General features: G+C 38.4%; 1 protein-coding gene and 1 pseudogene across 5 annotated transcripts in view; one reads left to right on the forward strand and one right to left on the reverse strand.

The window, feature by feature from the left end:
• The window catches only part of AKAP7 (A-kinase anchoring protein 7), a 129,555-nt gene that overhangs the window by 81,707 nt on the left and 32,847 nt on the right, over nucleotides 1-15,001 (reverse strand). For all 5 annotated transcript variants that reach the window (XM_060029955.1, XM_060029954.1, XM_060029953.1 and 2 more), the window contains exon 5: nucleotides 11,837-11,997. In XM_060029955.1, the coding sequence (XP_059885938.1) occupies nucleotides 11,837-11,997 (161 nt within the window). The remainder of the gene's footprint in view (nucleotides 1-11,836; nucleotides 11,998-15,001) is intronic.
• On the forward strand, nucleotides 6,950-8,543 carry LOC132437272 (ubiquitin-like domain-containing CTD phosphatase 1 pseudogene; annotated as a pseudogene).

Here is a 15,001-nt window from a genome sequence, read left to right on the forward strand (position 1 = left end):
AAAATATAGGACACAGAATATATCTTTGAATCTCAAATAAGACTATATTCAATCTATTTTTTAAATTTATTTATTTGGCTGTGCTGGGTCTTAGTTGTGGCATTCAGGATCTTTAGTTGCAGCATGTGGGATCGAACCCAGGCCCCCTGCATTGGGAGCGCAGAGTTCTAACAGCTGGTCCACCAGGGAAGTCCCCACATTCAATCTAAATGTTCAGTGACGAATCATTAGAGAAATACAAACCAAAACCACCATGAGGTATCACCTCACACCGGTCAGAATGGCCATAATCAAAAAATCTACAAACAATAAACGCTGGAGAGGGTGTGGAGAAAAGGGAACCCTCCTGCACTGTTGGTGGGAATGTAAATTGATACAGCCGCTATGGAGAACGGTATGGAGGTTCCTTAATAAACTAAAAATAGAATTACCATATGACCCAGCAATCCCACTACTGGGGATATACCCTGAGAAAACCATAATTCAAAAAGAGACATGTACCACAATGTCCATTGCAGCACTATTTACAATTGCCAGGACATGGAAGCAACCTAAATGTCCATCAAAAGATGAACAGATAAAGAGGAGGTGGCACATATATACAATGGAATATTATTCAGCCATAAAAAGGAATGAAACTGAGTTATTTGTAATGAGGTGGATGGACCTAGAGTCTGTCATACAGAGTGAAGTAAGTCAGAAAGAGAAAAACAAATACCGTATGTTAACGCACATATATGTAATCTAAAAAAACGGCACTGATGAACCTAGTGGCAGGGCAGGAATAAAGACGCAGACGTGGAGAAGGGACTTGAGAACACAAACGGGGAACGGTAAGCTGGGACAAAGTGAGAGAGTGACATGGACATATGTACATTACCTAATGTAAAACAGATAGCTAGTGGGAAGCTGCTGCATAGCACAGGGAGATCAGCTCGGTGGTTTGTGACCACCTAGAGGGGTGGGATAGGGAGGGTGGGAGGGAGGCGATGTGGGGATATATATATAAATGTATACTTATAGCTGATTCACTTTGTTGTACAACAGAAACTAACACAACACTGTGAAGCAATTATACTCCAATAAAGATATAAAAATAAATAAATAAATATTCAGTGAGAAACTGTCCCTTTTAAGTTCAGCTAATTCTCATCAATGTTAAGTATGTCCTAATTTTTCTAACAATTAAAACCATGAGCCTAGTGAAAGATTACTTAATGTTTCAAGGAAATGTGTCCTTAAAAATAAAAGATACACCAGGTACTGTTCTGGGTGCCGGGGACACAATGGACAAAATAAATCCCCAGCCCTCAGGGAGCATCCAACTATACTGGGTGCCACAAACAAATAAATACACAATGCGGGGTATCAACAAGTGACACAAAGAAAAATAAAGCAGTAGGGGCACACAAAGTGATGTGGAAGAAAAGGGGTTGTTATTTCAGAGAAGGTGGTCTGGGAATCGTGTTCCAAAGATGAGACATTTGAGAAGCCACCTGGATGAGGTCTAGAAGAGAATCACGTGTGGATCTGGAGCGAGGGTGCTCATGGCAGAAGGAACAGCTTCCATGGTGAAAAGTGGTTAGTAGGTCCAAAAGCAGTAAAAAGGGTAGGATAACCGGAACAGGATGAGCGGGGGATCGGGGAAGAGGTAGGAAAGGGGTTTAGAGAAGTGGGCAGGGGCCCTTACGAGGCACTGCAAAAGCTTTGGATTGTATTCTAAGGTTGGTGGGAAATTCTGAGGGTTTTAGGCAAGGGAAATTTATGTATGATAGTAACTTTCTTTACTCATCTATATTTCAACTGAAATATACATGTCTTCCTGGTGAAAGCAATTGAGTCTCAGGAGATTGAAAGTGTTTTTCTCTTTCCCTGGAAATGTATTACTTGAAGGAAAGACAGCTAAATGGAGTGTCACAGTGTTTAAGATGGGGAAGGGGGGCACTGGGGTCTTGGGTCACCATCTGGCATCTCCTGAGACATGTACCAGACTTGGCTTTTGAAGTTGTATCCTCCCTTGTTCCCCTATACAATGACTCTCTGTAATTTCTGTGCCCTCGCAGGTACACAAGATTTCATTCTATTGCTCACAAACTCATAAACTCAATGGAGCTGAGGCCCCTTACCACCCTTCCACTATTCCTTTTTTTTTTTTTTTAATTTATTATTTATTGGCTGTGTTTGGTCTTCCTTGCTGCGTGTGGGCTCTCTCTAGTTGCGGCGAGCGGGGGCTACTCTTCATTGTGGTGTGTGGGCTTCTCATTGCGGTGGCTTCTCTTGTTGCAGAGCACAGGCTCTAGGCATGCAGGCTTCAGTAGTTGCGGCACACGGGCTCAGTAGTTGTGGCTCACGGGCTCTAGCGCGCAGGCTCAGTAGTTGTGGCACACAGGTTTAGTTGCTCTGCAGCATGTGGGATCTTCCCAGACCAGGGCTTGGACCCATGTCCTCTGCATTAGCAGGCAGGTTCTTAACCACTGCGCCACCAGGGAAGCCCCCTTCCACTACTCTTGAGCACACAGAAAAAGCAGAGCTCCCTAGGGCAAAGGTGGAACTGGTGAGAATACTGTACAGCCATCCATCACACAAGACCATCCTCTCTTCACTTCCACTGGCACTCTGGCTTTGCTACCTCTACGGACACGTCTCAGAAACAGAGCACAGGTCACTTGTGCTCTCAGACTTAGGGTGTTTCTGTTGCTTCATTCAGGGGATGATGGAGGGGCAAGAATTCACACTCTAGGGCTTCCCTGGTGGCGCAGTGGTTGACACTCCGCCTACCGATGCAGGGGACACGGGTTCGTGCCCTGGTCCGGGAAGATCCCACATGCCGCGGAGCGGCTAGGCCCGTAAGCCACAGTTACTGAGCCTGCGCTCTAGAGCCCGTGAGCCACAGCTACTGAGCCCTCATGCCACAACTACCAAAGCCCGCGCGCCACGCCTGGAGCCCGTGTTCCGCAATAAGAGAAGCCGCCACAATGAGAAGCCTGCACACCGCAGCGAAGAGTAGCCCCCGCTCACTGCAACTAGAAAAAGCCCGTGTGCAGCAATAAAGACCCAATGCAGCCAAAAATTAATTAATTAATTAATTAAAAAATAAACTACAATGAGGTATCACCTCACACCGGTCAGAATGGCCATCATCAAAAAATTTACAAACAATAAATGCTGGAGAGGGTATGGAGAAAAGGGAACCCTGTTGCACTGTTAGTGGGAATGTAAATTGATACAGCCACTATGGAGAACCGTATGGAGGTTCCTTAAAAAACTAAAAATAGAATCATCATATGACCCAGCAATCCCACTACGGGGCATATACCCTGAGAAAACCATAATTCAAAGAGTCTTTTACCACAATGTTCATAGCAGCTCTATTTACAATAGCCAGGACATGGAAGCAACCTAAGTTTCCACTGACAGATGAATGGATAAAGAAGATGTGGCACATATATACAATGGAATATTGCTCAGCCATAAGGAGGAACGAAACTGAGTTATTTGTAGTGAGGTGGATGGACCTCAAGTCTCTCATACAGAGTGAATTAAGTCAGAGAGAGAAAAACAAATACCATATGCTAACACATATATATGGAATCAAAAAAAAAAAAAAAGGTTCTGAAGAACTTAGGGGCAGGACAGGAAAAAAGACACAGACATAGAGAATGGACCTGAGGACACGGGAAGGGGAGAAGGGTAAGCTGGGACAAAGTGACAGAGTGGCATGGACATATATACACTACCAAATGTAAAATAGATAGCTAGTGGGAAGCAGCCTCATAGCACAGGGAGATCATCTCGGTGCTTTGTGACCACCTAGAGGGGTGGGATAGGGAGGGTGGGAGGGAGACGCAAGAGGGTGGAGATATGGGGATATATGTATATGTATAGCTGATTCACTTTTTTATACAGCAGAAACTAGCACACCATTTTAAAGCAATTATACTCCAACAAAGATGTTAAAAAAAAAAAAAGGAAAACAGAATATGGAGCCAGACTGCCTGGATTTGCGTCCTGACTCTACCACTTACTAACAAATTATTTAGCCTCTTTTGCCTCAGATTCCCAACTGTAAAACGGGGGTGATGACAATCATCCCTGTCTCACACAGTTGTTAAGATTGAAAGGGTTAACATTTGTAAGATGATTAGAATAATATCCAGCATAAAGTAAATCCATTTAAGTGTTTGATTGAAAATCAAGTAAAATAAGAGATATAGGGAATATGCCACCCCAAAATGTGCCACTTGGGCATAAGACATATTTTGAGCTAGAGACAAAGAGAATCAATAGATGCAAAAAGAAACTTTCCCAGAGCTTCCCTTGTCTGACCAAAAGCAGACACTTGTGAAAAATGAGGACTGCCAAAAGTCCCCTCTCCTGGGGAATTTGTATGGCCAGGGTGGACCTATACACCAAACCCTACTCCATTAGAGGCCCCCCGCCCCGCAGTCTGCCCGCCCTGAAAGCTTAAAATCCTTTTCCTTTGTCTTGTCACTTCTCTACAAATTTATTATTCTTCTGTTAAGATGCTATATGAGCCCACATTCTAGCCACCCCCGTGAGTTACTCTTCATTGAGGTTTCACCCATGTGATGTGTACTGGACACATTACTAAACTCTTTGCTTTTCCCTTTTTAATCTGTTGTCAGTCTAAGTCTACAGGGTCCCTGGGGGAGAATCTAGGAGGGCAGAAGGAAAAACAATTTGTCCCTATACGGGACAATGGAAAGGGTAAAAAGAGAGGTGAGTGGGGAGAAGAAGTATGAGGATTTGTGCCTGAGGGCCTGCACAGAGGCAGGGCGTACAACAAGAGGCTCTGAGGGCCCTCTAGGGAGCGGGGCTGTGATTCAGACATTCTGGCTGGGGAGAAAAGCTTGTCTTTGCTTAGTTCTAAATGATGTGTGGCTAAGGTGTGCTGATGTCTCTGAAGACAGCTTAGTCCAGCCATTAAGGGGAAGGGTCAGCAGGCTGCTGGGATGCCCATCTGCCGGTGGTGGTTAGAAGTGCAAGAGCAGAACAGCTTAGAAAAAGGCCCGAAGATACCAGCAACTGAACAGAATCCCCACAAGGAGCAGAAACACAGGGCATATACTCTCCATCTTTTGGGGAACATGACGGTCATAATAAGAGAAAGAGTAATGTTCAAATGAACACCCTGAAAACCTTTCATTTTTCCTTTTATGAGATAAATGCACTTGGAATCTTTTATCATGCTAAACAAGCACATTTTTCTCATTTAAAAAAAAAAGATTTGCAAGGACTATTATAATCCCAGCAGGCTAAATTTTTAGCAATCTCTCAATCTAATACACTTCTTAACAAAATTACATTTCACACAAAAAAATGAATGAAATCACATTCATTTCTATGCAAAAAGCTTCCAGTGCAATTTCATCACTGTAAAATGTGGAGAAATGACATGTAAATGCCTAATTTTCAATACCTTCTTAGCTCTATGAGCTGTTGTGTACTGCTTGGAAAGCAGAAGGTGCTTTTTATTCTGGAAAAACAGGATCACTCAAGGTCAAGGTAGTAAGCTGAGACACAGTCTTGGCTGCTGTATACCAGCTCCCTCAAGCGGCTACCACCATAAACCTACATGTACACAGTGCGCAAAAATGGGCGTGGTCTTTTTGTTTCTATTTTCATTACACTAGGAGGTGGATTGAAAAAGATCTTGCTGTGATTTATGTCAGAGAGTGTTCTTCCTATGTTTTCCTCTAAGAGTTTCATAGTGTCCAGTCTTACATTTAGGTCTCTAATCCATTTTGAGTTTATTTTTGTGTATGGTGTTAGGGAGTGTTCTAATTTCATTCTTTTATATGTAGCTGTCCAGTTTTCCCAGCACCACTTATTGAAGAGACTGTCTTTTCTCCATTGTATATTCTTGCCTCCTTTATCAAAGATAAGGTGACCATATGTGTGTGGGTTTATCTCTGGGCTTTCTATCCTGTTCCATTGATCTATATTTCTGTTTTTGTGCCAGTACCATATTGTCTTGATTACTGTAGCTCTGTAGCATAGTCTGAAGTCAGGGAGCCCGATTCCTCCAGCTCCTTTTTTCCTTCTCAAGATTGCTTTGGCTATTCGTGGTCTTTTGTGTTTCCGTACAATAGCCAGGAAACGGAAGCAACCTAAATGTCCACTGACAGAGGAATGAATAAAGAAGATGTGGGGGCTTCCCTGGTGGCACAGTGGTTGAGAGTCCACCTGCCGATGCAGGGGACACGGGTTCGTGCTCCAGTCCAGGAAGATACCACATGCCACGAAGCGGCTGGGCCCATGAGCCACGGCCGCTGAGCCTGCGCGTCCGGAGCCTGTGCTCCGCAACGGGAGAGGCCACAACAGTGAGAGGCCCACGTACCGCAAGAAAAAAAAAAGAAGATGTGGTACATTTATACAATGGAATATTATTCAGTCATAAAAAAGGATGAAATAATTCCATTTACAGCAACATGCATGGACCTAGAGATTGTCATACTGAGTGAAGTCAGACAGAGAAAGACAAATACCATATGATATCACTTATATGTGGAATCTAAAAAAATGGTACAAATGAACTTACAAAACAGAAATGGAGTCACAGATTTAGAAAACAAACTTATTGTTACCAAGTGGGAAAGAGGTGGGGAGGGATAAATTGGGAGATTGGGATGGATATATACACACTACTATATATAAAATAGATAACTAATCTTTACAAAGGCTGCAAATGAACTTATCTACAAAACAGAAATAGAGTTACAGATGTAGAAAATAAACTTACAGTTACGGGGTGGGGGAGGGATAAACTGGAAGACTAGGATTGACACATACACACTACTATATATAAAACAGATAACTAATACCTACTGTATACCACAGGGAACTCTACTCAGTACTCTGTAATGGCCTATATGGGAAACAAACCTAAAAAAGAGTGGATCTATGTATATGTATATCAGATTCACTTTGCTGTACACCTAAAACTAACACAACATTGTAAATCAACTATATCCCAATAAAAATTATTAAAGAAAAAAAAAGATGGGCGTGGTCTCTTCAGCCCACAGGCATCTACCAAAAATAACAGTTACTAACTCATCAATTCAGACTTTATTAGTTCAAAATGCATAATAATTTTCTTCAATATTACACATTAATTCTAAATTACTCTTTACCCTGTAAATTTTCAACAACGAGTTCAAATATTAGTATCTAAAATTCAGTCCTTTTTTCGTAACAACTGTGAAATATTTTAAGAATTTGTTTCTTTTAACTTGAAAATTGAAAAACTCTATGAAAATTAGGTAAATCAGACTATTCATGAACTATAATTTTCAACTATTTTTCAAGTTAGTTTCACTTCATAACATATACTTAAACTTAACTTCTTTATCAACACTTTAATAATTAAAGTTATGTTCTTTAAAAATTTTTCCTGGGCTGCTGCCGGTTCCGCCGTGCTCCAGGTATCTTTTCCTGAATGCAAGCTGCCTCATCGTATGTTTCAAGGATGGCTCTTCCTATCATTGTAAAATGGGGTAGACAGGAATATTCAGTGACCACACTTTCAGAAGATGATACTGCGCTAGATCTCAATTTCTCAAGACCCTTACGGGAGTGTTACCAAAATGTCAGAAGTTACTTGGACTCAAAGTTAAAGGCAAACCTGCAGAAAATTATGTTAAGCTTGGAGCTCTCAAACTGGAACCAAATACTAAAATCATGATGATGGGAACTCATGAGGAGAGCTTGGAAGATGCCTTAGGTCCACCTCCTGACAATGATGATGTTGTTAACGACTCTGATATTGAAGATGAAGTAGTTGAAGCAGAAAATAGGGAGGAAAACCTACTGAAAATTTCCCACAGAGTAAAAGAGTACAAAGTGGAAATTTTGAATCCTCCCAGGGAAGGGAAAAAACCTTTGGTACTAGGTGTTGATTATATATTATTTGACCATATTCTCTTGTGCAGATACTGGGATCGAATTAATGTGGCCATATCTTCATGAATTCCTAACATCTGCATATGAGGATTATGACATTGTTATCTGATCTGAAGTGGATTGAAGCTAAAATGAAAGAGCTGGGAGTGAGTACAAATGCAAATTACAAGATTATCTTCATGTTGGACAGTGCTGCTATGATAACAGTGCATACTCCAAGGAGAGGATTAATAGATGTAAAGCCTCTTGGTGTTATATGGGGAAAGTTTTCAGAGTTTTACAGCAAAAAAACCCATCATGTTTGATGACATAGGAAGAAATTTTCTAATGAACCCACAGAATGGACTAAAGCTAAGACCTTTTATGAAAGCACACTTAAATCGAGATAAAGACAAAGAACTTTTAAAATTAACCCAGTACCTCAAGGAAATAGCAAAGTTAGATGACTTTTTGGACCTAAATCACAAATATTGGGAAAGGTATCTCTCAAAGAAGCAAGGACAGTAGTTACAAGCTATACTGGCAGTTACTGAAGATGCTTGAGATCCATGAATTTCTTTTCGCTTTTATGCTAAAGATCATTATGACAGTGCTGTACATTGCAGTAAATACCAGACTGCTTACACTTGGTCTTCCAGTTTTTTGTAAATTTAATTTTATGTTTTTTGAAGATCACAGCGATATGCAAAAAAAAAAAAAGAAAACCTTTTTCCCCCTGTAGGAATATACTGTAACTCCTGAAAAACATTTTCTCCAGCATAGAGTACTGAGTTTTTTTCCACACACACATACACAAAAAGTGGACAAAAACGTATACTTAACAATGTCATTTTGTGACTTTGGAAACAAGTATGTCTTGTGTTTTTGTCTCACTGTGTTTTTATCTAAGCCCAAACCCAATCTGAAAATACTATTTTTAAAACCAAAATAAGAAAAGTTTTTAGTAAGAAACCTAGTTTGGTATGCTTAAAACCACTGAGAGTTTTTCTTATTCCTTTGTCATAAACACAATTTCTCTTATTACTTCACTACTTAACATCTCTAAATTCTGAGCTGTCTCAGTTTGGTGTGTATGTGTGTCAGTGTTCTTTAAGCAAAACTGTAAAATGTCTGCTCTGATAGATATGTCATAGTGTGACAAACAAAAAACATGAGAATGAGGAATGAAACTAAGGAACAAGAGTGTGTTTCTTTGTGCTAGCCAAGTAGAAGCACTCCTGCCTAAAACCACTGTCCTAAAAGCAGTTAAAGGCAGTACATTTTGAAATGGGACGTATCGCTGGTTCAGCCCTAAAAAGCATGAACAAAAAGTTTTTGTCCTGTTCCAGCTCTGTCTTCTCTAAGTGCAAACACTGTGTTGCAGTGAAAATATCTAGCCATAAGATTAAAAAGAAAAATTTATTTGCAATGCTTATGCCTGTAGATATGTAATATGACCACTGTTTTGTGTTGACAGTATTGCTTTATACAGTTTTCTATCTGAAAGGAATCTGATTCTTTCAAATAAATACGGTACGTATTGTTCTTACGGGGGACTATTTCCGTGATGTAAACAATAAATTCCTTTTCTTAAAAAAAAAATATTTCCTTCTTTCGATTAAGTCAACTAGCTCTGCCTCCTTTATGTTGAACAAATAAGAGTTTAATATTCTTGTATAAGCATACACATATACATAGTTTATAACAATAATCTAAGAAATGTATTACCCTGGTCAATGGAATATATTCTTCTGAAAGTTGTAATATATTTGAAAAAGTTTATAAAATATGACACAAAAACAAATGACATTATTTACTGATCCTGTTGGACTAAAGCAATACTAATCCTGAGGCATTCTTTTAAAAATAAATCTAATGAAGTAAAATATTAACAAAAATTCCATGTATTGAACATCTGGACTATCTGAACTCTACACAAATTGAGGCTCAACTAAACTTCACTGAAATTTTCCATATACATATTCAAATATTTAGATTTCTTATAAAATTGCATAAAAACTATAATCCAGGGAATTCCCTGGCGGTCCAGTGGTTAGGACTCCGTGCTTCCACTGCAGGGGGCACGGGTTCGATCCCTGGCGGGGAACTAAGATCCCGCATGCTTCAGGACGCAGCTAAAAAAAATTAAAAAATAAAAAACATAATCCAAAACAACAATATACACACAAAATTAAAAGTAAGTGATAATATGAGTAGACAGAGTGCCATTCTATTTTCCGTTTCTTGTAATGTTTTGTTTAAACATTTAGAAAAGTATATATATTTTTAAGAAACAGTCTCTGGCATCTAGAAAGGAATTACAGGGGCAGTGGCCTTTTCTAAAATGACAAACCAACATCCTTGAGCTCAGAGTCACGCTAAAGCTGGTGAGATTTCACATTCCTCACCACACAATGGCTCTTTCATCAATACTGGAAACTGCCTTTGTGAGAATATTGCTAAGAATGGATGGAATTCTCAATGTTGCAAGCACCCATTGAATTATTTAAAAGAACAATGAATGAATGACTAATTAGAAATGTTTCTTGAGCTCAGACATATTTATATTACAAAAGGAAAGACCTGAATCTAGCATTCTCTCCAGAGCAGTTAGGATGAACAGATTAAGTCTGTTAACTGAAGGCATGGGTTCCCAAATGCTTTGCCATCAAAACTGTTAGAGTTGCCTTCTCCTTGGCCAACTAATGATTTTAAATCCTACTTGATTCATGACTATTGTTTAATTGCTTGCTTGTTTGTTGTTTATACATACTTTGCTCCACAAAAGAAAAACTTAACAATGAAATGAAATCTGATCCTCACCCCTAAAGAGGTGCACTTTTGAATGGGCAACTAAAAACTGCATAAAGACAATATATTAAGTTTTTTAAAAAGTATGTCTCAAAAGATCTCATACAATATGATATCCTTTTTATAAGATTAAAACCAATCAAAAATACATATACTTGGGAAGAATACAAGGAAATAAACCCTGACTTCAGGATGATGGTTAGCTTAAATGAAGGAAGGCCAAAGGATAGATTAATGAAAACGACAACATGGTTAGTTTACTACCAAGGTCCTAGCTTTTGTTTTGGGTGGTGGATTCCCAGATGATTATGATATTATTTTAAGACAAATAAACAGATAGATAAAAATAAACCCAGCATGGAGCAATGATGAGAGTGTGTTATGAATCAAGGATTATTGAATCTGAAATGAGATGACATGAAATGACCTGGCACAATATGAGAGGAAATGAAAATAAAAATTGTTTCATTAACAATTGTTTTACTAACACCCAAATTATGATCTCTGGATCATCTTTAGAAAGCACTCAACCAGGTCTTATAATTTCCTGCTTCTATTTCCCTGACATTTTCAATTGTGCTGCACAAAGCAATGTGTTCTCCAATGGATGTGAGACCTTCTACCACCACCAATGGACTTTCTGCTCCTAGAGCAGTACCTAAACAGGAAGGTAAAAAGGTAGCACAGAGAAAAATGCTGCTGATTCATCTACTGATTCTCCGGAATGGAGCTGACAATGCCCACAAGCCTCCAAATAGGCAACTGGTGATTCTTATTAATCCACTCAATACTTACGAAATGCCAACTACACGTCAAATGTCATGATAAGCGTTGGATCCTTCACACTCATGATTAGGACAGTCCTAACAAATACCTGATCCAGTCCATCATCTTCCAGAATCAACATATTCCTCAGGTCAAAGAATCAAGATAACTTTTCCCACCCTTTATTTGGCTACTTCCCTATACAAACAAATGCTGAAGCAGCTCACTTATAAAGTGAGGTTACACTGGCTCCCCAAAATTAAAAGATGTCAAATCTCTATTATAAGAATTGGGAGAAAAAAATTGCTTCTTCAACAGATGAGATTTCATGTAAGTATATCACTGTTTGTTTTACCTGCTATCTCCAAAAGTGGGTTTATGTGATCTCCTTCTGCCAGCTTCACAAATCCAACCTGATTTCCAAAAGTGTCAACCCCTTCAAAGGGCAAAGTCAAAGTTTTTCCTTGGAGGATTTCTTCCACAAATGGTTTTAATTCCAAAAGAGCATCAATACCACTGGTAAGAAATAATATATTTTTCAGTAACATATTAAGTAATAAAATATACAAAACCAAATGAGAAACAGTTTTAGAAAGATAAATTTTTATACTTGTACTAATTACTTTAATGCTCAAAATACCTTCAAAATCTAATCAATATGATCAAAATAAAACTAATATTAATTTTTAACAAAATCTGTAGAAGTGAATTAATCTTTACCTAATTATAATTTATTTTATATTAAAGACACAAAAGAAGATATAGTTCACCAAAAGGTTTTTAACCAAGGAAATACTGCATGGACAACTAAAAAAGAATATTACTGACAGTATATTGCAGAAAAACCTAATACCTCCAAAACATTATATTAGATTATGTGAAAGTTCTAGATTCTTGTTAAAAGTACTAATACTTATATAGTATTTACTATTTGTGAGGCACTCTACTAAAATTTAAAATACGTTATCTCTTTAAAATATAATAGTCTCCACAATAAGATAATTTATTATACTTGGGTTCAACCAAAGTGCAATTTATATTTACCAACTACAGCTACATAAGTTTGCTGTATCTGTTTAGCCTCTATGGGCTAAATAGCCTCTAAGGGCTATTCTGTGTTTCAAATGCATTATTTTTCTTTCTAAAAATAAATGTTTACTATATTAGTGAATTAGACATTATAAAGTTTGGAATATTTTGAAAATTAAGATCAATTATTTCCATAGTAAGAGGAGTTTGGTATAGGTACTTTATTATGAGAAAAAAATAAAATCTCACTAGAGGGCAGCAATTACTCAAAAAAGAACTAAGGACATCATTACATTATGGAGAGGGGTTTAAAACACCCTTCTGGTGAACCACCATTAATTTAAATTATCTTGATCAGCAATTTGTTCGCCAGTAGTAATTATGTCAAATGTGTGAAAAGAAATTTAGGAATTTTTCTAGATCTTTCATATTTCTAAATTAGTATTCGTATAAAAGTTTTAACTGATTTTCATCCACAGCTCCCATGCTGAGTCTTGTTTCTCTGTCAAAACAGTACATAATACTTCAAAATAGCTTTAGAAACGTCAGCATTTCTCGTTGTACCTCCAAATCCACATCCAAAATCCAATCTTGCCTACCTGTATTTATGTTCATCCAAAAAGACACACTTCTGCTATAATACTGTCCTTCACCACACACTGACTTAAAGCATGTGAAAACAGATCAGCCACTTCCGGCTCATCTACCGTAAATGAGGGGAATTCAATATACTCATTTTAAATGTAATTCTGTATGAAAGTAGGCCACCCTGAAGGTCAGGATTTTTCAGAGACAGTGAATTCTATACCCCATTTTTCTTTGAAGAAATATAGACGATCTAAATTCAGTCCAGTTCTTCAGTATCATAAATCAATAAATTTGTCCTAATGAGATGTCACTGGTCACAGAGTGAAAGGAGTCATAGTGCCTACTGATAAATATCACTAACTTTCAAATTCTTTTAAATAGAGTATCTTTTCAAGAACGGTTTATGGAAAGACTTCTTTATGGTAAAATGAATAGAGTACAGGCACGTAGGAAACAATTCTGAAACCAGAGTTCAGACCCAAAGGTTGTACTTAAAACTAAAATAGGGCAGCGTCTTTGCAAATCAGCATCTGGGCTAACATATTTCTATTCTTTCTTCTGCACTGTGAGGACACAAAGGGTGATAACTACCTGAAGAAATTCATTATTAAAAAAAGTTTCTGCACACTTCATATCCAATCTATTGATCAATACTTTATTAAACACCTAAAATATGATACTAGACTTCAAAAAGTAAGAATACAGAACAAGAAACCAACAATATGTGTCTCTACCATATTATACTGTATAGGATGAAAGGTAAAATTTAAAAATTAGGGACTTAGAAAATCCTTCATATAAACAATGTCTTACCAGGAAATCCAATCAGTTTCACTCTCACTATACAGCTACCCAAAATGAAGCCACACCTTGAATCTCATCATCACCTAGAAGTCAATACTTCTGCCACAAACACTTCCCTGGTTCCCCAAACCAGAAGCAAATCTTCTCTCCTTTGCAATTCCATTAATACTTTACACCAACTGAAACATACCACTTTTTACATTTATCTGTTATAGCTACTTGGGTCCGTATGACCTAGTCAACTACCTGGTATAATCCATGAGTACAAGATCCATTCATGGTTCATCTTTATTTTCGCCAAAGCACTTAGCTCAGTACCTAACACATGGTTGGAAATTAATGTTGGTCGAACTGTAAAATACTATCTTGTCTATACAGCAAACTTCAACTATTACTTAGATCTTTCATTACAACTTAGTCAAGAATAATTGCTAAATTGCAAATATCTGGTCATCATTTTCCAGTAGAGCTGTGACTCCCAGTATCATAAAGTAGCATAAGAATGTCACTTTAATCCTTCAAACACAAAGTAGACTTGCTAAATATTTAATTTTTTACACAAAACTGAAATTTGCAAACAGACATTGTAAAACATGGGGCTGAATGACTCAGACTGTCACTGTGCTCTGTACTGTAACTCTTTAACAAGTGATGCCACAATTAAGGGCAACACAATGCTTCCTAGTTCAGGACTGTCCCATGTACTGCAGGTGATTTAGTAACACTGAGACCTGCCCATAAATGCCCACGGCACTCCTCAGTAATTGTGACAACCAAAAATACCCCCCAAAATATTTCTAAAAGTCTCCTAGAGGAACCTTCAAGATGGCAGAGGAGTAAGACGTGGAGATCACCTTCCTCCCCACAAATACATCAAAAATACATCTACATGTGGAACAACTCCTACAGAACACCTACTGAACTCTGGCAGAAGACCTCAGACTTCCCAGAAGGCAAGAAACTCCCCATGTACCTGGGTAGGGCAAAAGAAAAAAGAAAAAACAGAGACAAAAGAATAAGGACAGGACCTGCACCTCTGGGAGGGAGCCGTGAAGGAGGAAAAGTTTCCACGCACTAGGAAGCCCCCTCGCGGGCGGAG

Source organism: Delphinus delphis, chromosome 14 (genome assembly GCF_949987515.2).
Source record: "Delphinus delphis chromosome 14, mDelDel1.2, whole genome shotgun sequence".
Classification (NCBI taxonomy): domain Eukaryota; kingdom Metazoa; phylum Chordata; class Mammalia; order Artiodactyla; family Delphinidae; genus Delphinus; species Delphinus delphis.